Source organism: Cottoperca gobio, chromosome 5 (genome assembly GCF_900634415.1).
Source record: "Cottoperca gobio chromosome 5, fCotGob3.1, whole genome shotgun sequence".
Taxonomy (NCBI): Eukaryota; Metazoa; Chordata; class Actinopteri; order Perciformes; family Bovichtidae; genus Cottoperca; species Cottoperca gobio.
Genome location: NC_041359.1, coordinates 23,334,533 through 23,360,960, shown reverse-complemented (window position 1 = coordinate 23,360,960; position 26,428 = coordinate 23,334,533). Strand labels below are relative to the sequence as shown.

General features: G+C 40.3%; 1 protein-coding gene and 1 long non-coding RNA gene across 2 annotated transcripts in view; one reads left to right on the top strand and one right to left on the bottom strand.

The window, feature by feature from the left end:
• The window catches only part of LOC115008397 (metabotropic glutamate receptor 4-like), a 135,678-nt gene extending 120,956 nt beyond the window's left edge, over nt 1–14,722 (top strand). The window contains exons 9-11 of the mRNA XM_029431983.1: nt 992–1,927; nt 10,877–11,123; nt 12,931–14,722. Coding sequence (XP_029287843.1) covers nt 992–1,927; nt 10,877–11,123; nt 12,931–12,980 — 1,233 coding nt within the window. The 3' untranslated portion in view covers nt 12,981–14,722. The remainder of the gene's footprint in view (nt 1–991; nt 1,928–10,876; nt 11,124–12,930) is intronic.
• Nucleotides 14,723–19,109: 4,387 nt separating this feature from the next.
• On the bottom strand, nt 19,110–21,597 carry LOC115008430 (uncharacterized). The gene is made up of 2 exons (XR_003832291.1): nt 21,545–21,597; nt 19,110–20,090 (listed from the first exon to the last, which is right to left on the bottom strand). It is a non-coding gene; the product is annotated as an uncharacterized LOC115008430 (long non-coding RNA).
• Nucleotides 21,598–26,428: the final 4,831 nt, after the last annotated feature.

The following is a 26,428-nucleotide window of genomic DNA, read 5'->3' as shown; positions in this document are numbered from 1 at the left end:
AAATGATTAACAGGGCGGACTATGATGAAAAGGAAGCTATGAGAGCTTAAGGACAGACATATTTAATATCATCTCTCCAGACGGCATCGATGACTTCCAATAAAAAACAATACTGTGGGCAGGGGGGTGTGATGAAGTAACGTATTATAACAGTAAATTACAGAAATGATGTTTTTGACAAAATGAAGAGGAAGCCTTGGGCAGGCAAAAAAAGAGTACAATTGAATACATGAAGCAGCTTGAGGGGAGCTTTGCCCCTTTCAACAACATGTGCTGTAGAAGAGAAACGTTTGTGGTGGGCACCTACTGTGGAACGTGCCAGTTCTGACACCAAAGCCGTATTTAATTAGTTCTTTTTGAGTTCTTAATTAAATGCACATTTAGAGACACATTTACCGGCTTTGAATGAACAGCCACAATTGAATACAATTGATAACGTGACATCAAAGAGAGCAGACCCTGTTTGAAATGACGTATTTAATTTATCAGCACAAGTACGCTTGTAAAAGGGGAAAATCCACAATGAGAGTAGTATCCTGAAACAGAATGAATTTTTCATTCCTCTAATCGTAGACAGCCGAGTATTGATTTATTTTTAACACAAACAACTATTTACCAAAGCGAGAGACACTGTGACACGTTCCCTGCAGAGCAAACAAGGAGTTTCCCCGTTCCCCTCAGGTCTCGCCCTTTAGATCATTTGACCTCCCACTGAATGTGAGAAGCGCTATATTTGACCCCTAGTTTTCCCTTTCCCGCCTCCCACCCAGATAAATACATAAAAGCAAGTAGCATGGGAGCATACAGAATGGTACTTTAAGCCTAGGTTCAAACACCCACACGGCAAGTAGCCACCGTCAAGTTGGCCACCAGGAATGCTGGGGATCAATGAAGCATTACTACCTCTACATGCCACCGTTTAAATCTCGTCTATCCTCTTCGCTCTCTGCGTCCATTCATGTCTCTCTGTGTCTCTCTGCCTCCCTCGCAGGTTCGTACAATGCAGTGGCCCGGCGGTGTCCGTCAGATCCCTTCCTCAATCTGCAGTCAGCCCTGTCATGCGGGCGAGCGCAAGAAGATCGTTAAAGGCATCCCGTGCTGTTGGCACTGTGAGCGTTGCGATGGCTATCAGTACCAGGCAGACACCTACACGTGTAAGATGTGCCGCTTCGATTTGCGGCCCAATCTGAATCACACGGGCTGCGTTCCAATCCCCATTGTTAAATTGGAGTGGAGCTCTCCGTGGGCAGTCTTCCCCGTGCTCATTGCTGTCGTTGGCATCATGGCCACCATGTTTGTGGTGGTCACCTTCGTCCGCTACAACGACACTCCCATTGTGAAAGCATCAGGCCGAGAGTTGAGCTATGTGCTGCTAACTGGCATCTTCCTCTGTTATGCAACAACATTCCTGATGATTTCTACCCCTGATGTAGGAATTTGCTCGCTCCGGAGGATCTTCTTGGGTCTGGGCATGAGCATTAGTTATGCCGCCCTGCTCACCAAAACCAATCGTATTTACCGCATCTTTGAGCAGGGCAGCATGTCTGTCAGTGCGCCCAGGTTAATTTCTCCAGCCTCCCAGCTGGTCATCACGTTCACCCTGGCCTCGGTGCAGCTGCTCGGGGTGTGCATCTGGTTTGGCGTGGATCCCTCCAAGGCCATTATTGACTATGAGGACCAGAGGACGTCCAACCCGGTGATGGCTCGCGGTGTGCTCAAGTGTGACATCTCCGATCTGTCTCTCATCTGCCTGCTGGGCTACAGCATGCTGCTCATGGTCACCTGTACAGTCTATGCCATTAAAACCAGAGGAGTGCCGGAGACCTTCAATGAGGCCAAACCCATTGGTTTTACGATGTACACCACCTGCATTATTTGGCTAGCATTCATCCCAATCTTCTTTGGCACTTCACAGTCCACAGAAAAGGTAAGCTATTGCTATTTCAAACTTATGGCAATACTTTAAGGTTCTAGAAATATTTATAGCTACACAACAGCTTATTTTGTACCAAATCTGTTCGGTTGCCTTTATTATGTCTGTTTGTTCACAAGAATCTTTTTGCAACATAATTGCAGGAGTCCGCAGGTGCAGATATAAAATGACCAGTGGGGGGTAAATAATAAAATGCAATGTTAAGGTACTTGCATTATTTACTTTTACTTCACTACATTTCAGAGAGAAATGTACTTTTAACTCCACTGCATTTATCTGACGTCTACAGTTACTTTATACTTTGCAGAATTCGTTTTGCATTCAAATCATATGACCAGGAAGTAGAATATGATGCATTGTAACAGCTAAAACCAGCACTTCCAACCGCTTCAGACCCCTTAAAACAAAGTAAAAGATTCCTGGCGTCTCCTTGCACAGTTGCCGTCTTCCACCTGTGACCATTTCAACCAAAGAAGCACTTTTTCTACTCAACTTATTTTCAGAGGTAAAACTATTTATATATATTCAGCAATGTTTACATTCGTCCCACCAGACCAACGGTGTTCATTTTCTGTCTAAACTATTCCACTCCGCCTTTATTTTATGGCAAGGGCAATTTTAGAATTGAAGCCATCAGCTAAAACAACAACCAAAAAAGGGGGATGTCATGTGGAAGCCTCATGTTTCGAATGTGCTTTCAACCTACCGAATGTGGACACAGAGTTGTATAAGTGCGTTCTCTAATAACTACATGCGAGCCTGTGACTCACGTATGGTTGTATGTCACAGTGCATTAGAGACCACTGAGTTGTTTACACCAAACACACGCTTCCTGTGTCAAATCAATGTGCCTGACCACGTGATCTACGGCTCCCAGTGCTCCACCAGTGGAGCACTCGGCTACAGTGTCAGGCTACAGGTCAAGGGGGATCCAAAGGGGGCATGGCAATAGGGAGTGGGCTTGGAACTCACGTTCAGTAAAAAGAGAGTGTGTACAAAGCCAAAAGGGCACAACAAAGACAGTATACATGTATAGATCCAGTTGAAAGAGGTCTTTTTGGCAGTGCAACAGTGGTTACAAGAGAGGACAGTGGTGAGGGGACAGCCTCGTACTGGCATGGGCACTATCAGCGGTGCCAGCATGGGTCTGACAGATGCAGCAAATTAATCCGTACCTCCGTCCCACTGGGATTAAACAAAACAATGCATCAAAACGTTGGCCTGGAAAACAGGCTGCGATACTTACCTTTGTGAAAAAACGCTCTTGAGAGATCGCGTGTGTGCATTGTGTCCCACGCAGCCTCCCAAAAATGATTTTTATAGTCTACAGCATTGCAGAAAATCTGCATTTGACTGCAGCCAATTGAATTACATTAATAATGCAGTATGTGACCAGCAGTACAATGGCTTGTTTTCATATGCTGCATGTTGTGTTGCGAAGTCCAAACTACTGTGAATCTGCATATTGGCCTTCTCCTACCCCATAAATCTCCCGCTGTTAACACTAAAACTGAGCAACAGCAGCTACATGTAGAAAACAATGAGTCCTGCTGAGCGCAACAGACACTACTTGTTACATTTACTGTAATATATTCAGGAAAATGTACTGAAATGTCAACTATCATCTATATACAGTGTTGATCACCACACACTGCAAAGACAGAGCCGTCCAAGTGCCAATGTGACTGTTGCACATCTTAAGTCGCATGTCAACAGCAGCCGTGGAGATCAGCGAGTTCTTTGCTTAATCATCCCGTCTCCTCTCTGAAGATGAAAGAGAATTATACAATCACACTGAGTTTTTTGGAGGATGAGGTAATCCATTACCTAGCATGGCTTTGAATAGTTAAATAGAAGTGAAAGAAAATATATTTAAGGGGGTGAGGTGAAGTCTTCCTCCTCCTTATTAGCCTTTGTCCTCCTTTCCTCCTTAAGATTGTCCTTATCCATTCTTCTCCGCCGGGCGTCGTCGAGCAGCAAGATGACGGAGGCGGAGAGACGGAGGAAGAAGGAGGAGGGAGTAGAAGGATGAGCGAAGATCGGCGAGGGGAGGAGAAGGAGCATCCTCCTTCTACTTCTTCTTCTCCTCCTTCTTCTTCTCTTTATTCTCCTTCTCCTCCTCCTTCTCCTTCTTTTTATTCTCTTTATTCTCCTCCTCCTCCTTCTTCTTCTCCTCCTTGTCCTTCTTCTTCTCTTTATGCTCCTTCTCCTCCTCCTCCTCCTCCTCCTCCTCCTTCTCCTTCTCTTTATTCTCCTTCTTCTCCTCCTCCTTCTTCTTCTCCTCCTCTTTATTCTCCTTCTTCTCCTCCTTCTCCTCTTTATTCTCCTTCTTCTCCTCCTTCTCCTCCTTCTGCTCCTCCTTCTTCTTCTCCTTCTCTTTATTCTCCTTCTTCTCCTCCTTCTCCTTCTTCTCCTCCTCCTCCTCCTTCTTCTCCTCCTCCTCCTTCTTCTTCTCCTTCTTCTCTTTATGCTCCTTTTCCTCCTCCTTCTCCTCCTCCTTCTTCTCCTTCTTCTCTTTATTCTCCTTCTTCTCCTCTTTATGCTCCTTCTCCTCCTCATTCTTCTCCTTCTTATTCTCTTTATTCTCCTTCTCATCCTCCTTCTCTCCTCCTCCTTCTTCTTATTCTCCTTCTTCTCCTCCTTCTCTTTATTCTCATTCTTCTCCTCCTCCTCCTCCTCCTCCTTCTTCTCCTTCTTCTCCTCCTTCTCCTTCTAGTTCTTCTGAAAACCTTGAAAACTTCTCTCACCCAGCTTTTATAATACTCACCCATTAATTATTATTTCCTCTAAAAGAAACCGTGTACACACAATGTCTGGGAGATAATTCCACTTTTATCATTTGAAAACTTCTACCATTGCCCTCAGCGTTGTTAAGGTAAGACATGAAATGGAAGACAAAATCTTGCTTCAGGGAAATGTCCTACATTTTTTTTCTTTCCTCATTTGAGAGAGAATAATCATATTTAATATATATCCAAAAGGGCTTTTGAGTGTCGAGTCGGAAAAACTTAATTCAACTCACACTTTAATACGGTTTAGTTTAGTCAGACCTCGCAGCATGAAGTTCCTTTGTTAGTGTAGACTGGTCGATTCAACATCTTTTCAGTCCCCCAAAAACACATATGTTTATGTTAAAGTGACAGAACAAGCACATATGGAAGTATTGTGACACTCTTATAGAGACTGCTGTTTGTTTCCCATTTCTAACGTCACATTTATTTTGTGCATGATTGTTACCTAACCTTACCTCCTTAAACCTGGTTATTGTACCATGACGAAGAAGTTTGAATTTCAACCCAAGCGATGATCTTTCCCTAACCATAACGAAGTAATACATTATTGATTTATTATTATTATTATTATTATTATTATATTATTACTTATTATTTATCTCTCTCTATTATATTATATATATTATATATTATATCTATCTATATATGTATAGTCATATTATATATATATTACTTATTCAATATATATCTATAGTTTTACTATTTTAATACGCTATCTCTATCATTGATCTCTTTATCTATATCTCTCTTCTCCTACCATCATATTATCATCTCTCTCCTCTTATTCTATCTCTTATTCCTCCTTTTACTTATCTCTCTATCCATCTATTATCTATCTTATCCTCTCTCTACTGTCTTATCTCTCTTCTCTCTATCTATCTTCTCTCTCTCTCTTTCTCTTCTCGTCTCTCTCTCTCTTTCCTGTCTCTTCACTCTATCCTTTCTCTCTCTCTCTCTCTCTTCTCTTTCTTCTCTTCTCTGTCTCTTCTCTTCTCCATCTTCTCTTCTCTCTCTCTTCTCTTCTCTCTCTTCTCTCTCTTCTCTCTATCTCCTTTTTTCTCTACTTTCCTTCTCTCTCTCTCTTCTCTCTCTCTTCTCTCTCTCTCTCTCTCTTCTCTCTCTCTCTTTCTCTCTTCTCTCTCTCTCTTCTATCTATCCTCTCTTCTCTCTCTTCTCTGTCTCTTCTCTCCTCTTCCCTTATGCTTTGTGTATAATTTTCACTTTTTCACACAACTTTTACTCGTAACAGAGTTTTACCACACTGTAGTATTGCTACTTAGTGTACTTAGTACTTCTTCCACCACTGAAAACGTATTTTTTTTTATTTGACCAGTTTTGGAAATCATTGACAAATGATGATGTCATCTTGGGAATCAAGGCATCAGATCAGAAAACACTTGTATGTAATTTAATGTATGTAACAAAGTAGCCAATTCTGCTGTGCTACGCTTCATGTAAAAAAACAAACAAACCCTGTGACTGCTTCTCTGAGCTGTTACATAAACAATGTTCGCATTTAAGGAATTAACATGTCAAAGAAAACACACCTCATAATCATCTTACTGTAAATGGCAGGCCGCACAAAGCCTCGCTCACAACCCACATCGACACGTCTTTCAGAGCAATTAAATGCTCCACTTCCTCCGGGTGTTGCTTCACCTTATCGAGCCGCCTATGTGCTCATCACCCCTTTACAGCATGCCTCTGCCTCAGCGTTACAAGCGCAGTCATTTGTTTGTCATCTGGTGCCAGGATAAATGTAACAAATGCCAAGGGAGGCTCTCTATCATTCAAACGGGGACATCTGGTCTGATCTATGGAGCGTGATCACCGAGCGTAATGCTAGCTTCAGGAATAGACGTGACACCTGCTTACCTGGAGAAACAGTCTAAATCAGCGGCTGCCTCAAAGACGGGGAGGCAGGAGGCGTCGGACAATAGCATGCATGGGAATGAGGCTTCAGAACAATGGGCTCAGTTCAAATCCAATCAGCCCACACAAAGGTCCTGACATTACAGTGCATGAATGGACTGATGAATTGAGCGGTGTTGTTTATTTCTCTATGAAGTCTCACTATTGCCGCTGTCAACTCGACGACACCAACAAAAAAAAAAACTGCTGTTAGTGCACTAGTCAGACAAAGAGTGGGAGTTGCAGTGAGTTCAACGAGACCAGATGTCAGACAGGAGCATTCATCCCCGCTACCTGTTTCCACCTCCCCGGGTCCCTTTCCATTTCTCTCTTTGTCTCTTTTCAGCACAAAGATAAACAGCATTATTCACAGTAATATCCCGCAGGCCCACTGATAAATAATGAAAATTGATGCTGCAGAGCAGAGGGAGCTGAGCCACAACTTTGACTTCAGAGAGCAGTTGTTGCGTTCATGAGTCCTCCAGCAGAGCAGCCGCCCGGGTCCCGACCGTTGACCTCTGGGTTGCTCCAATAATGGGTGAACAGTCCGAGAAGCTAATCAAGGCCGAACAATTGTGATCTATACAAATGACATTCTCAAATGAAGCTGTATTATTGTGTCCCCTAGGCTTCTGTTTGTTTATTAGCTTAATTAGAGTGCAGTTATAGTGAATTCTAATGCCTCTCTGCTGAACACTTTCATAGCATGCGGAGAACTAACACAGTGGCTTAATGTAGAAAGGGAGTTATATTGTTTAAATTAATTTGATAGTTGGCATTCTGAAGCAGAAGCTCTCTCGAGTCCGTGGTTGAAAATAGAATTTGTTTACGTTTATTAACCCTCAAATCTAATCCGACGTTATCAGTCATCACAGACTTTGTGGTGCAGTTGTGTTTCGCTCTCCGTCGGCAGCGACGTAGGATTTCTTTTAATTCCTCCGTACAGATAGAGCCTTAATGTTTTCCTCTGCGTCTGGTGCAGTCACTAATGCCGCCACACGCTGCTTCTCCAATGGTATGTGTAGCCTCCGCCAAGATCTGCTGATGGCAACGTGACGATAAGTGTGTGAGATATTCAGCGACTCGCTTCTATGAGCTGTGAGTGCTCAGGTGAAGTGCAATCAGGAGGCAGCAGATGAATGGATTGAACGCTGGAGTTGTTCTGACAATGAAATAAGGAGTAAGCAAACACACGGCTCCGTGATGCAGTGCAAGTTGGGTTTTAGTTTTATCTCGTGGCACCTTGATGTTGTTTGATGGAATACCAGACAGATGTACAGAATGTATATAATTGTAAATTGAACTTGCCTGGACTTTTTTTTTTAATTGTAAAGATAAATATACTTAAACGTGAACACATTTTACATCCATTTTTATCATATTGTTATTATTATATATATATATTTTATATCTTGATACTAATTTCAGCTCTATTATTAGCCCCTATGTCAAATTATTGTTAATTATCTCCAATATTGTTAAGTATAAACTGAGTGACCGCAGTAATGGATTGCATTCTTGGTTGAAAGGCACAGAGCCGGTTTATGGGAGTAACAGCTTGGGTTCAACAGTCCGTCCCTGAAGCAGCCGTGAACCGAGCCCGGAGCAGTTCACTGGTTAACACTCCCTGCAGCTGGGAGGGGACCAATGCAGCTGTCCCTCCATCATACAGCCCCCATTCTTCTCTCCTGCCAGCGGTCCCACATGTACTGGCTGAGATGAGATGTAGCCAGTCTGGACGGAAAGCACCGCGGAGAGTCACAAATAATAAAAACAAACAAGATATTCAAGCAGAGGTCGCATCTGGGGAGCTAAATGTTATTCTGCTTTGATGAAAAAGCAGCAGGGACATACTTGGGGGGGGGGGGGGGGGGGGGGGGCGGGGGGAGAATACTGACAGTCTATCCCTGAAATATTCAGGAACATAGGGTCATGTGTGAATGGGTGCAGGGATTGATATTCAGGGTAATATGCACTGCCAATTTCCCACCTGTGTTATGAATGAACATCGGAAAATTGCAGAGACAAGCACACGGAGGGATACATCCGTCTGACGAGCTCCTCGTCCGCTATGTTGGAAATAATAAGAGACATCCAGTTCTCTTCTTCTTCTTCTTCTTCTTCTTCTTCTTCTTCTTCTTCTCTTCTTCTCTTCTTCTTCTTCTTCTTCTTCTTCTTCTTCTCTTCTTCTTCTTCTTCTTCTTCTTCTTCTTCTTCTTCTTCTTCTTCTTCTTCTTCTTCTTCTTCTTTCTTCTTCTTCTTCTTCTTCTTCTTCTTCTTCATAAGAGACATCCAGCCTTTCTTCTTCTTCTTGAAAATAATAAGAGACATCCAGCCTTTCTTCTTCTTCTTCTTCTTCTTCTTCTTCTTCTTCTTCTCCTCTTCTTCTTCTTCTTCTTCTCTTCTCCTTCTTCTTCTCCTCTTCTTCTTCTTCTTCGTCTTCTTCTTAATAAGAGACATCCAACCTTTCTTCTTCTTCTTGAAAATAATAAGAGACATCCCGCCTTTCTTCTTCTTCTTCTTCTTCTTCTTCTTTCTTCTTCTTCTTCTTTCTCTTTTCTTCTCCTCTTCTTTCTTCTTCTTCTTCTCCTTCTCCTCTTCTCTTCTTCTTCTCTCTTCTTCTTCTCCTCCTCCTCCTCCTCCTCTTCTTCTGCTCCTCCTCATTCTTCTTCTTCTTCTTCTTCATCTTAATAAGAGACATCCAACCTTTTCTTCTTCTTCTTGAAAATAATAAGAGACATCCAGCCTTTCTTCTTCTTCTTCTTCTTCTTCTTCTTCTTCTTCTTCTTCTTAATAAGAGACATCCAACCTTTCTTCTTCTTCTTCTTCTTCTTCTCTCCTCTTCTTCTCCTCTTCTTCTTCTCCTCTTTCTTCTTCTCTTCTTCTCCTCCTCCTCTTCTTCTCCTCCTCTCTTCTTCTTCTCCGCTCTTTTCTTCTTCTTCTCCTCTTCTTCATTGAAAAATATAAAGAGACATACAGCCTTTCTCTTCTTCTTCTTTTCTTCTTCTTCTTCTTCTTCTCTTCTTCTCCTTCTCCTCCTCTCCTCCCGTCCTCCCTCCTCCTCTTCTTCTGCTCCTACTCCTTCTCATCCTCCTCATCTCTTCTCTTCTCATCCTTCTTCTTCTTCTTACCTGCTATCTGCTGGACGGGAACTGAAAGTATGCCTTTTTAAAAGTTTTGAAGAACAGCTACTGCTTGAGGAAGATTTGAACCTAAAGGTATGTAAAAACAAATGTAGTGACAGTTCATGGTGTTACCCATAGCAACAGATGCAGACCAGATGCTGGAGCTTCAGGATTGAATCTGTTTCTTACTGATCACATTTGGATTCACATTTCTCTTTAGACATATAACAAAGTCGGCAAGAAAGAGAGACTAATTACATTGAAACTTTATGTATTACCATACTTGGTTGAATATTGAGCCGTTTACCGTTTATTTGCCTCAAGTTTGACCAGATAAGTGTTCATATTAAACGTTACTGCAAGCGCGTCTCTCGTTTTATCAAGTAGAAGATATTACGCCTGTAATAAATTCCACAATATCTTATTTTACAGGTCGCGGCACGTTGTTTTCTCAATCTTGCTCATAATTACGGTGTGAGCAACGTGACGTGACCGCAGCGTGTTGCCGTTAAAACAAGGTGGCTGCAGAAAGTGCCATAATGTTCGAACGCATTGAAGTCTGCAGTATCATTCAATTGAAACTTCTGAAACCCAACTTGCAAAGTAATTCATCTCGGATGGCCAGTCAAGCGCTCGCAACATAGTATTATGTATAGAAATGACACAAGCTTCCCTTCGTCTTTAATGCTTCCCTGAAGATGACTCATTAATTTGCTGCAGCTTTGCAAACAATTAAAATGGAATGAGTGGGAATGATACTCAGCGTTTCCCTCCCCCTTGATTCAGAGGGTTTGACCAAGTGTAACATTTTCACAGGCTTGTTTCTTTTTTTTATGTGCCTGCCAGAAACTGATCCAATACACTGCTGGTATCAAACCTGTGTTCAGGTTGATGTGGTGGCCGTATGAAAACTAGTATGGCAGAAAATTAAACAAACAAGGCGGCCTCGGCTGGTTCGGCACACGCGCCATAAAAGCAGATGAGATGCTGATTTAAGTTTTATAACGTCGCTTGCAGTGAATAGTTGTGAAGCCTCTATTGGACACGAAGCACATGTCACTCTACCATTATAGAAAATAACAAATAAAGGATTTAAACTGTTTGGTGTTTTGCAGATGTACATCCAAACAACCACGCTGACCATCTCCGTGAGCCTGAGCGCCTCGGTGTCCCTCGGGTTGCTCTACATGCCGAAGGTCTACGTGGTTCTCTTCCACCCCGAGCAGAATGTGCCCAAGCGCACACGCAGCCTCAAGGCAGTGGTTACCGCCGCCACCATGTCCAACAAGTTCAACCCCAAGGCCGGACTCAGACCCAACGGAGAAGCCAAGACCGAGCTGTGCGAAAGCCTCGAAACACAAGGTGAGTGCGCGAACGCCAGCGAGCAAAGAGAAGCCGCTGTTTTCCTCTTTCTCCGGCATGTTTTGTCATCAGTGTCTGTAAATCTAATTGATGCAGAGATATGAAGCACAGTAAAAACAATAATTACTTATTAACAGATGTGTGGCATGTTATTTAACACTTCATGGAATCCAGTAAACGTGCCACCGTTGGTTGTTTGGTGGGGGGTCGGAGGATGTTTGCATGTTGCAGGGAAACAGTGTGTGTGTGTGTGTGTGTGAGGGGATGTAGTTCAACAATACACAGGCTAAAACGCTTCCTTCCTCCTTTGACTATTGCTCGGTTGTAACTAAGTTGTTCTCTCTCGGTCGAGTTGAAAAAGAAGCATTTTGTTGTCACACACGAGTGCAATCGCTAAAGCCAATACATCTAATGATTACTTATGCTCATTGTAATTTCCCAGACCCCAAAATATATTGAGTTTGCCCGTGGGTGGCGTTTCTTTTCTTGAAAAATTACTAAAATAATTAATAAATGATCAAATTAGTAACCCTTTAAATGAGTGTTTATCAATTAATTGGCTAATTGTTTCAGTTGTAGAGTTTAGAGTGTCTATGCTAGAAAATCTAATTATTATTCTAAAATAAAACCCTTAAAGTAGTTTAAGTCATTGATGAGGCCAAACATCCTCCGGGGAAGACCTTTTCTTTTATTGTTTTATGTTCATGTCATTTTAAAATACACCTCCTAATCTTAATCCCAATATCTTTGCTTGGTGCTACTGTATCAGTGACACACCAGCAAAGTAAATAATGACTTCAACAATCGAGTCAGCAGAAATTACTCATGTGACGTCCAAAGCGCTCTCCCTCGTCTCGCCTCGAGCTGGAAAAGGTTTCAATCGGTCCCGTCAGAGATGAATTCCCTGTCTGGCCTGTATTAACAACAACATGGAGCTTATTGTTACACTTTTTGTTGCTGATGTTTACGCCTTACTTTTCAACAGTAGTGAGGAATGTTTCCCTTCATAGGAGAATAAAAGAGCTAACAGTGTATTTACCGTTAACACAGAAAACAGAAATCAATATAAACTGTGTGACAAAGCACTTGTGACAATGGCGGCGAGGAACTTCAGAATGGCTGCATGTAAACACACAGTGCAACATTAATTCGTATCTGGCTTTAAGTTTCTGGTTAATAGGGCCTTTTGTTACAATAAGTGGCGAGAAGGCAAAGGCGCAGAATTGATAGCCAGCAGCAATTTATTCTGATGGGGTTACCGTTTACAGGACCTTACAGTGCATGGCTATTTGAATAAGCACCATTTGTCATTGTCATCGCCACTGTGGATATATGGCTTGATGAAATTGAAAAACTCCTGTCTGGGCCACCGCCCACAACTGCAGAGATCTGGTCGGCGATATGTCAGGATTTATCTGCTCCACCTCAGCGAATCAGCTAAACACGATCTGGGGAGACAACTGGGAAGTTGAAGTCTGATGGCTAAAGGAAAAGGAGGTGTGGGGGCAGCGGGCTTTACTCAAACCCCCCGCCGGCTGTAGGTAACACAGCCATGTACTTACGGTCAAATATAGCCAGGGAGTCGAGGATATTTGGGAGTAATTGGCAATATAATACATATATATATATAGATATGTAATTCATATATAATATATGTCATGCTACACTGCAGCATGAGGACTAAAACACAACTTTACACTTGTTGCATCCCAAACAAATTGCCCACTTTCCCTCCAGTAGTCTTGCTCATCTCAGAGGTTATAATAGTTCAACTTGACTCCATTTTATTCTCATTCTTCTCTTTCAGCTTACCCGACAAAGCAAACCTACATCAGCTACAGCAACCACGCAATCTAAGGGGACAACGGTTCTTATCATAATTCAGGATTTCTTGACCTTGGCGGAGAAAAACACGCAGCGGAGTTTCACGAGGCCGGCATAAAAAATGGATGCGTCGTTGTACGGGGTGGAGATCACATAAGCGTTGCCCAAAGACGTGACCTGAGCAGAGATCACACAGAGATGGACAACACAGGGGACCCGGACAGATAACAGTACAAATGCAAGGTTCCATCTTCTGTCTGCCTCACAAAAAAAAGAAAAAAGAAAAATAGTTGCATGGCAGAGGCCCGGAGACTGACGGATGGAGCTTTCCTTTTGAGTGTTTACATTTCAGCTGTGTCCTCTTTCAAAGACTTCTCTGTCATCTTGAGCAGTGCTGACAGAAACAGAACTAAAATCAAGAATATGTTCAGGTGTTCTCAATGTTGTCTGCCAGTTTTGAAAACCTTAATTAATCTTAAACCCCCCCCCCCCTCCAGGCATCACAAGGGATTAATCAACACCAAAAAGGCATGAAAACATGGGTTTCTAAAGAAGGGGTGTGGGAGCATTTGCTTTTATTTCTAAATGTATTCCGGTCTCATAAGTCAAACGATTGGAAATGGCGATCATCTCAACAATGCAACAAATCTGTAGCAATGTATTTTATTTCCCCCCCTCCCAGTTTCCACTGAGTCAATAAGAAGGACTACACGTATACGATGGTCTCTGCCAATTTTGCGCATGCCAGTTTCAACATCCTGTGTTGTGTTGTTAAAAAAATAAGAAAAAATAAGAAAAAGAAAAAATAATATCTTTGGAATGCGTTTAAACTCTGTTGCAGCGTCGTTAACAATTGTTTGGGCGTGAGCCTATTGTACGTTGAAAACTGTTCTCAAATGGTGAAGGTCTAGTGAGTGATTATTTATCTGTGCTTAAGTGAGGCCATGATTTGTATTACCAGCTAGCCCAAGGCTGCCACTGCCCTCCGCATACCTGTATGTGCTTTGAAACAGTGGCCCGTGGTTAAAATCCACCGTATTTTATCCAGGAGACGTTACTGTCGGCTGTCGTCCAGGATGACCCTCCCATCACTGCCACCAGCTCTTCTCTTGGTCACACGTAGTGAAAGGGTAAAGCTTAGCTGTACGGATCCATTAGGAGGGGAATTAAGATGAAGTGTGCCCTTGAGAGGATTGTGCAATATGACCTGAAGGTGATATCCATAATGGACCAGCTCCTGAGAAAATTCATTACTATACATGTATAGCAATGTCCTCTTCAGGCACTCTCATGATAAGGAGGAGGTGTCGGGAAGTTGTAAGGCTTTTCAACAAATGAAAATCTAATCGCAAAAGTATACAATATCTCTATTAATCACCCTCAGCTCGCTGAACAGATTAATAGTTAGCTTCGTGCAGTATAAAAGCCCTCTAATGTCTTAGGGGAAAACATTGTGGGGTCATTTGTGTTGTAAATTCAATGCCGCTCTTCATGCCTCCCTCTGTATTACTTTCAACACCATTTGTGTTGCAGAATAAAATGTGAGTGCTGACCAAATTAAATGGCAAGTTAATGTATGTTATTAAATAGATTGATGATGTCTGCTTTATGTCCTGACATATCCTAAAATTGGGGAAAATGTACAAAAAGATACAGTGCCTGGCTATCTGAATATGTATTTGTAAAACCTCATGAAAACTAATGAAGTGTGTGAAGCATGTTTAGTTTTTTTTATACAAAATTTTATTTCTATTAAAAATGTTTTCAAACTTCAACATCTGTTTTCAGGTTTGTGTGATTTGGGGGGGGAAATTATTTCCTTTATAAGTTCTTTTATTAATTAGCTTTAAAAAATAAAAGGGAGGAATACTTTGATTTGCTATCAATGCGTACAGAATGGTACATTAGCAAGCGTGCATTATCTTCAGATAAATGATTGGCAGCTCTTCTTTATAAGTGTGTGCTTTTTATTCCTCTTGTAAAAAAATAAAATAATAGTTTGTCCGCCTTGAAGAAAAAAAAGAATGGCTGCCTGAAGAGGCTGCCATTCTCTGAATAATATGCTGCCACATCTGCTCTGATAATAACACCGGCAGGACGGAGAATTGGTGGAAAAAAACATGAAATTATTTCAAATGAATGGTTTGCTGCTACTTGAAACCAGAGCTTGTGCATGCAGCGAGCCCTCAGGATCTATCATCTTCTCCACGCCTCCCTGATACTGTAAGCCCCCCGAACAAAAGGCTCCGAAATAACATTTGTTTCTTGGCAAGCGTGTTAAATGCCCAAGTACTAGATTACTGCAATATGCACAGCAGATTATATATCATCTTCTCACGGCAGAGACAGAATGAGGTGTCGATGTTTCGTCTGCAGGTCACTCTTGTAGATGAGTTTCCTTCCCCCCTTTTTGTTTAGAATGATCTGAAGCCACTCTGGTGCGTTAACAAATACCACAGAGTAATGTAGTAATTCAAGTATAATGATGTAAATGATGGAGCTTTGCCACATCAGCAAAGATAACGCGTATCATATTTCAATTTTCATGCTGCAAACTATTGAAAATTCAGTATGAAGTCACACATTAATACACCATGCATCACTTTCAAATGCACCACCACACACACACACATACACGCACACATGAAACCAAGACATATTGAACACCAAAATAGAAACAGTTTTTAGGGTGGCTGCCAAATAAAAATCTATATACAGTAGGAGAGACACTGCAGGACGCTGATGTGGGATACTTACTAAATAAGTCAGTGGGTTCAGGCCAGGGAAAGCTGCAGATAACCTTTATGTTGTTTCTCCAGACCCACAAACTGAAATAATCAGTCCCACATGAATCTTACACATGTGATTATTGGGAAGTGAAATTACTGAATGTGCGGTTGCTTCTCTGGAAGACGTCTGCAAACAGAGTCAGCTGAGTTGAGCAGAATAGAACATTATGTTGTATCTATTACATCTAATAAACCCAATAAAGCATGTACTGTCTGTAGTTAAATATACTCTCTGTAATTAATTAAACACATGATTTCTAGTGTGAAGAAGCTGCATCAGTGGAGTTTTCATTCAAAAGTAGAAAACACCGAAAAATGAAAACAGATTCATTATTATTATATTAAAAATCTAAACTCAAACAATGTGGTGAGTACGACATGAGTACATTAATGCATGTCAAATAATGTTGGCTTTTTTCCTTCCACTATATGGGTCAATGCTTGGTTTATTTCTCGTGCACATGCATGAAACCCAATGCACAGACCTACTCGGTATTTCACACTATTCTACTTATCGACAATATTTTTGCAGTAAAATGCCATTAAATGTAGTAAAGGTGCCGACAGATGCAAGAAATAAGAAAGCAAGTAAATACAGACTTGGTTTCAAATTATTTAAAAGATCTTATTTGGAAAGAGATGCATTCAACTAATGTATTAGACCTCAAGGATATCCTGTAATGTCTAAATGTCAGCTTGTTATTACAGAATTACGAGACAAAAAACACTTTTCTTAAAGTGTCGCTGAGCACATCAGCTCCAGTCAGCAGAGACTTCAGTTTCTAAAAGTAAGGACTTCCCTCCCGACTGCAGAAGACAAGTGAGCATGTATTATTTCTCCAACAGCTGGCCTCTCCACGCTTCAGTGCATCGGAGTCTGAAAGCCAGCAATTTTCAATAAAGTTGACGAATATTTAGGACAACTTGAGATTTTCTTTTTCGCGGCAGCGTAATGGGAAATAACATTCAGAGACAAATTTCTGTGGCCAGATATAATGACACGACCATGGGGTTCAATGCAATCTAGTCGACTGTGTAACTGCAGATGGAAAGATACAGACGCTCAGATAGACGTCGAGAGGTTCATGCACACGAGCTGATGACGTATAGGAACTCGTGACACTGTAAATGTTACAACTGCATCACATTGTTGATGAGCTGTTGTCATGATGTGAAAGGAAACACTCGTAGACCCCTCCTCATCGTGACTACGACAGCTCCTTCAGATTAGTGGAGTAAGTGAACTCAAATACTGCTCCCACGTCAGAGGGAAATATTAACATGAGCATACGTACCCACAAAACCAAATCGACACAGTGCAGTTATTAATCCTTTCATATGTTCTTGAAATGGTCCTGGCACTCTTTCCTAAGGCAATTGGACCATGTCAAAGTCCATCAAAAGTGTAAATAGAAACCGTTTTTTCTTGCAAAAAAGCTCTCGGAAAGTAATTAAATGTGGTTCAAGTCATCAAATTACAATTAACAATTGTGTTAATCATATAAACTGTGTCTGATTGCAATGGACGGGGAAACTGCATCAAATCCTCCGCGTGTAAGTATGAATAGCTGAGCAAATAAAAAGCGTTTCCAGTCCTTTCCTGTGTGCACCTGAGGATAATACAATACAGCTGCCCTCAGGTGACAGAATAAGCAGAGGAGCACATTTGTCTAGAATTGAGAACCAATATACAGCAGCAGGATTAAGAAAAGCAATGCAGTGATGTTTCTCTCAAGGGTCCTTCGACTGAGCTCTCTCAGCTTTGCAGCATTGCTATTGTATACCATCATAAACAAGAAAAACACTGACAGTGCCGGCTTTGTTGAAAAGAAAGTCTGATCTGGAGGAGTGATCTTCCAGCGCCAGTCGCAAAAAAAAAAAAGGCTCAGTAATTCACTGTGGATGGCAATAGAAGAGCAAGCTTAAGGAAAATGTGTGACTCTGAAGGTATGAAGTGGAAAACAGGGACAAATATAAGTATTTTCAAAATAAAGTTCTGAATCTGAAATCAGTGCAGCAGTGATGTCATGATGACCTGTTTGTGCTGAAAGAATCATAGCCTCACATCTTCTCAGATATTCAACAAGAATTTCATTCACGTTTTGTCTTTGGTAGCGCTGAGTGATCAGAGACTACTGTAGCTTATACATAGTGCATGCACTTTGTTGCTAGGAAACAGTAACTCATGAATATCCTGCAGTTATTGCACAATCAAAGGAGTAATGCTCCGATAGCTCCGTGACTGCAAGAACGCAAAATGTCATTAGAAATGCTATACTATAGTATGATATGAAGACATCATAAAAATTGCCATAGTATGCCATTAAAACATAGTATAGTATGTCATAAAAATGTCAAAGACATCTCATGAAAGATTCATAGCATAACATGCCATACAATGTCATGAAAAGTCAGAAATGTCATAAAGTATAGAATGTAATAAACAAATCATTAAAAACAAGTCATAGTATGCCATAGTAAAATCAATAAAAAAACCATAGTATAGTATGTCATAGAAAAATCAATAACATTTCAAAATAAAGTATGTCATAAGTAAAATCAATATAATTTCAAAATAAAGTATGTCATAAGAAAAATCAATAACATTTCAAAATAAAGTATGTCATAAGAAAAATCAATAACATTTCAAAATAAAGTATGTCATAAGAAAAATCAATAATATTTTAAAATAAAGTATGTCATAAGTAAAATCAATATAATTTCAAAATAAAGTATGTCATAAGTAAAATCAATATAATTTCAAAATAAAGTATGTCATAAGAAAAATCAATAAAAAGTCATTGTATAGAGTGCAATAAAAATGTCATAATACGTCATAGTATAGTATAGTATATATATATATATATATATATATATATATATATATATATATATATGCCGTAAATAAATCAATAAAACGTCAAAGTATAGTGGTCATAAACAAATCCTTAAAAAAAGTCATAGAAAGATTAATAAAGAAATCTTAGAATAGTGAATAGTAAAAAATAAAATTACAGTATAGTATGACATAAAAAAGTCATAATATAGTATGAGAAAAAAAAAAAAAAAAAAAAAAAAAAAAATCATAGTATAGTATGTCATTAAAATGTTATGAAAGATTGCAGCAAAGTATGCCATAAAAAACAATAGAAAAGTGATATTATAGTATGCCATAAAAAAGGGGCACCACTAAGCACAGGATGATAGAACACAGGGAGGAGAACGCCTGCAGTGTACATCAGGTGAGTCAGAGCTATATATATATTTATGATAGTATGATTTATGATATCTATGATAGTAAAAATGTCATGGTATAGTATGCCATAAACAAAAGTCATACATATGCCAAAAAAATAATAAAAATGACACGAGATAAGAAAAGATAATCCTTTATTAGTTTCACAACGAGGAGTGGAGAAAACACATGATATAATAAATAAGTATGTATAATAGTATAAAAGCTGAATATAAAGCAGATAGACTGAATATGAATTATTGGTATTGTACAGTGGCATACATTGATATAGCACATGAATGAAGTGTCGGTTGGGAGCAGTCTACTGGGAGCAGTGTTGGTTGTAAAGTCAGACAGCATCAGGAAGTCCTCTCCTTCACACAGCCGTCACTGAAGGAGCTGTGTCACACTGTTCTCCATCATTCTACTTTCTCCCACCTCCTCCACTGGATCGTGGGAGCGTTCCAGGACGGAGCTGACCTCCTTAACCAGTCTGTTAAGTCTTTTCCTGCCAGCAGTCGAGATGCTGCCCCAGCAGACCACGCCATAGAATATGGCTGATGCCACCACAAAGTCAAAAAAGGTCCTCAGAATTGCTCCCTGCACCCCAAAAGACCCGAGTCTCCTCAGCACATGGAGTCTGCACCTTCCTTAATGTGCAGTGCATTTGTGTTGCAGTTAGTTATTCAGGGTAACACTTATAAGATTTCCCCACCGTTCCTGGATATTCACTGGTACAGGAGGAAAGTGTTTGCACCTGCGGAAATCCACCATCAGCTCTTTGGTTTTCTCTGCATTGATCTGGAGGTGGCCCTGGTGAGTTCTCTGTACTCCCCCGTCGTCCCCGTCTGTGATGAGGCCGAACATTGCAGAGTCGTCAGAGAACTTTTGCACGTGTCAGTTGGCTGAGTTGAGTAGAAGGTGAAAGGGAAGGGATCCAGAACGGTTCCCTGCGGGGCCCCCGATCTGCAGACAACCGTGTCAGACTCACAGTCCCGGTTCCTCACATACTGTGGTCGGTGGTCGAGGAAGTAAAGGATCTATGCTGTGAGGTGGTCGTCCATCCCTGAGCAATCCAACCTGTCCTACAGAAGCGTGGGCTGTGTGGTATTTAAGGCGCTGGAGACATCAGAAAAACATGAATCTCACAGTGCACAGTCGTAGCATAGTATGCTATAAAAACAAGTCATAAAAAAGTCAAGGTATTTCATTTCATTTTCAGTTTGTCATGGCTGATATAATAATAATAATAATAATAAGAGATATGCATTGCTTTTGCAATTGTAAAAATGTGACAATAAGGCTTCATTTTTTAGATTCTAATGGTTTTTTCCCCTCACGGTAAATACAATTTTTACACAAACTTTGTAGTCAATAGTAGCTCTACAACATAACATAAGACATTTCTAACGGACATTTTTATACTGTCCAAAAATACACTAAACCAAAACTTAGTTATTCTATCTCTCAATAGTTTCCCTTTCCTTACATAAACGTAAATCTTACATTTCTTCATTTATTTAAATTTTAAAAATCTCTGTAATCTCTAAAACAGCTGGACACTAGTTTATAGCATTTGTTTCTCAAACAGGGATTAAAAGCTCATTTTCAGCTGCGGACTAATATACATTTCGGGTTTTAGTGGGTTTGGACGCCGCACAGGGCGTCAAGATCAACTACAGCGCCCCTGTTCATAGTGACGACGAGACAAGTCAGAGGTGCAGTCAGAGGCTCATTGATGTGTTTTTGGACAACAATGGAGGTCTATGGCACAAAGGAATTCGCTATATCCGGCTGCACAGACTTCTTCGTTGGATCTATTCAACGTTGGTTTTGGTCTTTTAATTGGATTTGTTGACAAGAAGAAAAATATATAGAATATCACCAGACTTTCCTTATAAGTGTTAAGAAGCAGCAATGCAATTCATTTCCACTCATCGATTTGCAGCTATTGTTAGAAAAGGCTCCACATTATCAAACGTAATTATCGGCTGAATTAACAGTGATTGCTGCTAAGAATATTGCATGTTTCTGAGAATAGTTCATCAGCCGCTGGAATATCATGCATCCCTAGTATGTAGGTATATTTCATAGTAACCTTAAATTCCTTGTTTATCATTTATTTTATATATTTTTAAGGGATTATGAACAATATTAGACCTGAATTTACCATTTAATGTATTGTACCAGAGTAAGTTTTGAAGCTAATTTCATTTTCTGGTTATAATGTGTGTATATTCATACCGCTATATTTATTTACACCATGTTTTTGGGGCTCAAATTTTCCTTTGGGAGTTCAACCCTGTTGTCTTCTAGAAATATAAGCATTTCCATTATAATTGATGTATGTGGATAACACAATAATAAATACTGTGTTCCTGTGACATAACAATTAACTTCTCCTCTTACGTAACCAATAGAGTTGATCCAGATTTAATTTATTTAATCAACTCTTCTGAAGCTGTTGTCTGCTTCTGTCATTATGAACGATATGTAAGCGACACCCGCAACAGACGAAGACGTCATTATTAGTTGTCTTATCTCCAAGGTGGTGGTTTTTAAAGAGAACGTACTCGTCTGTCCGTATCACACAGCCCGTGATCATCTTGATTGTTGTTGAGCGACACTTCTAATTGACCCCGAGGGACGGAGAGGAACCAGACCAGTGCTGTGTGTACAGAGATCCCCGGGTTAAAGACAGACACTGGGGTAACATGTTTCCCTCAGGGAGAGAAAGAGAAACAAGTGTAAGGAGGTGGGTAAAGCCTTTACAATGAAACTAGGCCATCCTAACAAGGACTGGGAAACAGTGTGACAGTAGAATACAGAGCCTGGTGTACCGTAGCCAGGGTCTCTCATATTCACTGCCAATATTGCTTTCATTTGCTATGCACCATTTCACTCACTGCTTTAAGCCCGGCCGACCTCAAATGCATTATGATGTTGAGCGGTAAATATATTTCCTGAGGTATTCTGTCAGGCGGTCGTCTCACTTCTGGTATCTGGATCTCGGTTGTTCAAAAATAATAAACAAGGAGCTGTTGTCTGCACCACGTCAGCTCTCACATGCCTTTCCTTTAATCTATATTTCATTCAGATTGTGTTAATGTTTCATGCTTTAATATATTCATAATTCAAATTGCATTTCTAAACTGCCACATCACTTTTTTGGCACCTACACCTCGTATATTTACTCATTGGGATTGGAGACATTGTGTTCTGATACGTCGATCGCTCCGTCACTTCGGTCCAGACTGAGATATATCAGCAACTATTGGTTGGATGACATTTTGTAAAGACATTCATGGTGCCCAGAGGATAAATCCTACCGACTTTGGTGATCCTCTGGAGCAACCGTGAGGTTGGCATTTGTAGTTAAGTAAAATATGCCAGCAGCTATCGGAGGCATGCATGAAGGATCCATGCTGCCTTCAGGATTAATTGTGATTCCTCAACTTTTTATAAACTATCAGGTCAAACTTTGTTCCAAGTACCTGCAAAACTAATGACGATCCAATCCGTCCTCAGTTGTACTTTGTGTTTAGCGTAAATTAGCAAATGTTAGCATGCTAGCACGGTAGTAGAGCCGCTAGCATGGATGTAGACTATTACTGTGCTGCCTATTTCTATGTTTTTGGAGTTGGGACATGTTTTTTGGCTCAGAGTGAGCTCTCCTTGGTTTGTTGGTTTGCTGGGGGCGTGTCAGAGTGAGCGCTCGCTACTTTGCAGGATCTTTGTAAACGGAGCACGGAGATCAACACGTGGAGCAGAGACTCCATGTAAACTGTGTTTGTGTCTGTGATGCTTGAGCCTTGGAAACTATTTGTCTGTGATTTATTCATGTGCAATTTAGATGTGTTATGTGCAGAATGTTTGAAGTTTGTAACTTTTGGTCTGAAGCTAGTTTAATGTGTGCTAATTTAGCTAATGGCGATCTGTGCTATTTCTAGCTAATAGTGATGCTAATGATAGCTAATTATTTTAATAGTAGTATGTGTGTCGTTTGTACAGTGCTACTTATATGTTATGTAAAGCCTACATACTTATGTGTTTTATTTCTGTATTGTTACAGTTTTACAAACTAAAAGAAGAACAGTAAAGTCAAGAAAGCAAACCTTGCATCTTTATTGGAGGACTTTTGAATGTTAGCTAACTGTCTAGCTACGCATAGGGATACGCACTGTAAGGGCAGAATAATTACACTGTGTCTTAAATCTATGCTACATACTGATTCTAATGCCGTGTGTTCACAATTAGAAAAGTGACAACCTGAAGCATATGACGACAGAGTGTAGACATCATATGGTTGATGCACTGTACACTCTCCCACAATGCATTTCACAAAGGAAGCAAACGACATGTTCTGACACATCACCAGCTATGAGAAGAAGAAACACTAAGACAGGCACTCAAAGAACTTCTGGAATTTGGGTCACAAATAACTCTTAATGACATCCACATATTACAACAACTGTCCTTTTGTATTACAGTAGAATGTAAGACACAAAAATAGTCACATTTTCCCGATAGTGGTGATTAGAAAACCTTATTTGAAGCATTCTGTTGAACAAAAGCAGAGCACAGTGTCACCGTGCAGACACTCAACTCTTAGTATAATACTGTTGACTGGAGACTGACTGGCTCTTTTGCTTTTGCCGTTGAAATCTCTCAGGACACTTCTTATTCTTTTGTTGCACCTCCTTTCTTTGCTGAGCTTGTGAAGGAAAAGCAGGAGCTGGTGGCGGGAGGGAGTTGTTTGTGCTATTGATCAAAAGTACTTCCAGTTAGTTTGTGGTATGGAGCATTAAAAATCGTACTCACGCTGTTTAAAAGTAAATCGATCCAAGAGAAATGTCTTACGGATAGCAACTACAATCCACATCTACATAGTTTGACAAAATAATCCAATGAAGCTGAGAGGATTTGCAATTAAATTAAAGTCAATCAACCCAAAACTAATAAGCAACAATGCCTAATAAACCAGTAATTGTTGAAGTTATCAAGTAAAACGGCCAAATACATTTATTTTCTTCTTCTGTGAAGAATTGTTCAACTATTAAATCTATGATGAAAATAATTGGATATTTGAAGAAGCCCACTTGGTGATGATGGACATGTCTTTAAGCATTTTCTAACACTTTACAGAGCGAGCAATTCATCGGAAAAAATAAACAAGAGACAACGAAAATAATCGCAAATTGCAGCCCTCAAGGCGACGTCCACTTCCTGGTGTTTTACGGAGCTCTTTACTTTTTGATCAGCAGTTCAGACCTTCGAATTGCCTTAAACTAACATTACATATTTTATTTCATCACAAATGTTATTGTTATGAAAAGAAAAAAAGAACAGCGAGCGGATGAACGTGTGTGGTGCTGCACAGCTCAACAGTGGAGGAGGATGAGAGTTAAAATTGTAAATTGGAGCTGCATCGGAGTGGTCATTGACGCATGCGTTAAAAATGAAAAGACAAAGTGGACAATAAGTATTCAGGGAAGATCCACATTTCTCTTTTCCATCAAGGGAATCTACGATAACGTAGTTTGTGTGGACTTTGCTAAGAAGTAGGTCAAGTCTAGATAGAGGTGAACAACACTGTAGGTAAATGTGATGCATACGCTAAAAAAGCATTCTACTTTTATAGGCAGAGAAGGGGCTCTGGTCACAGAGAGGACGGAAGCTCACACAGTAATATTTACACGCTGAGCACAAGAGGAAATTGCTCCTCGTTTTTAATGTAGTTCCACTTTCCAGGCAGACAGTGAGCACGGCCTACCTGATACGACCGCTCCTGTTTCAGCAGATGTGGTCGACACTGAGCAACACTTGATTTTTGTTCACAAGACTTTGTTCTTCACATCTGAAAGACATAATGACCACCAGGGAATATGCGTTTCCATTGAGGCAGGTTGGCAACAAACTATAAAGAATATGAGCTACAAGGGAGAGTTTATTTCTAACAGAATTTTACACCACAGAAACTATATTTTTTAGTGGATTGATTGGGCTGTTAAACTTTCTATTGAGATTAATATTAAATCCACATATTTTCTGGATGAGGAAACTCTTGCACCCATAAATAAAGCTCCACTTAAAAAGCCTTTGCATAATCACTCTTCCAGCCGAAAAGTGTTGATACATATATCTTTGCTTGCGGGTCATCTCACAGAGTGGGATGATTATCCTGCACCTTTAACCTAAATGTAACGTTTCCCTTGTGTTTATGTCTGTGTGCATAACTGTGGTAACAAGAAAACTAATGAAAAAATCAAACATGTGTTGATGTTGATTGGTTTACTCTCTGCCGTTCCTTTTTTGTTTTGGGTTGTTTGCAGCACGATTGTACAAATATGCACAACACACCCCCAACATTTTCAAAAATGTCTAATAAAATGTTTGTCTGTCAGCAGGATTATGGAAAAACTAACCTGGTTGTCATGAAAATTGCTAGAAGAGTGTAGCAGGGGCCAAGAAGAAGAACCCATACCATTTTGGAGCTCATCCGAACCACAGGGCGGATACACCAGTTATGTTTCGCTTTCGTTAACATTTCGAGATACGACATTTGTGCTGAATTCATTTGGTGTCGTAATAATCAACGAAAAAAAAGTTCCCGACTGGGAAACTTGAGGAACTATGGGGAAATAAAATTGGTCTACAACAAATCTTTGCAGTGTCCATATTGTTTTCAAATTACGACTTACAGTAAAGCTCATGAACAATCTGAAGTCAGAAGAAATGGCAGGAAGTAAAGAACAAATCTAATCTCTGTGTGTTCAGAAACTCCCATGACTTCCAGCTGAAGCTTTGATGACTCACTTTTTAACTATTAAGTTCTACCTCTGGCTTTGTGATTGCTGTGAGAAACATTCCCAGTACAATCAACACCCTGATACTCCACCTGTGGTTTCATGACGTACTGCTCCATCTCTAATGAGTCTGATACACAACAGACTGAACAGCGTTTCTACATTGATACTATTTCAATGCAAGTGTCAAACCTAAAGTTGACATAAGTGTTGGGAATCAGAATTTATACTGTAGTTCTTTCCCCAGTGCAGCAAGAAAAATATGACATTATTGCTTTTTGCCTCGAGGTGAATTTTAAACTCACCTCCGGGTCTAAACAAAGTCTCCAAATGCAAAACTAAATGTATGTTCAACAACCTGTGACAAATGCTATTAAGTTTCAAATTCCCTCTGATGTAGAAGGTCTGATACAGGGTCCCATCAAGCTGCATACACCTGAATAACTTAGGCTTTTAAGTCTTGATGAGGGCACAAAGTCCCACTTCCTTCAATTGTCGCCTGAAGGCGTCACACTGTGCTCTTACCATCATAGAAGAAAACAAAAACATCAATGTTTCTATTTCTTCCCACATGGGAGGAAATGCTGAACCAAAAACAACAAGAATTCTGGCTAAAGGATAATGTCTTATGAAACCAGATATGTTGCACCA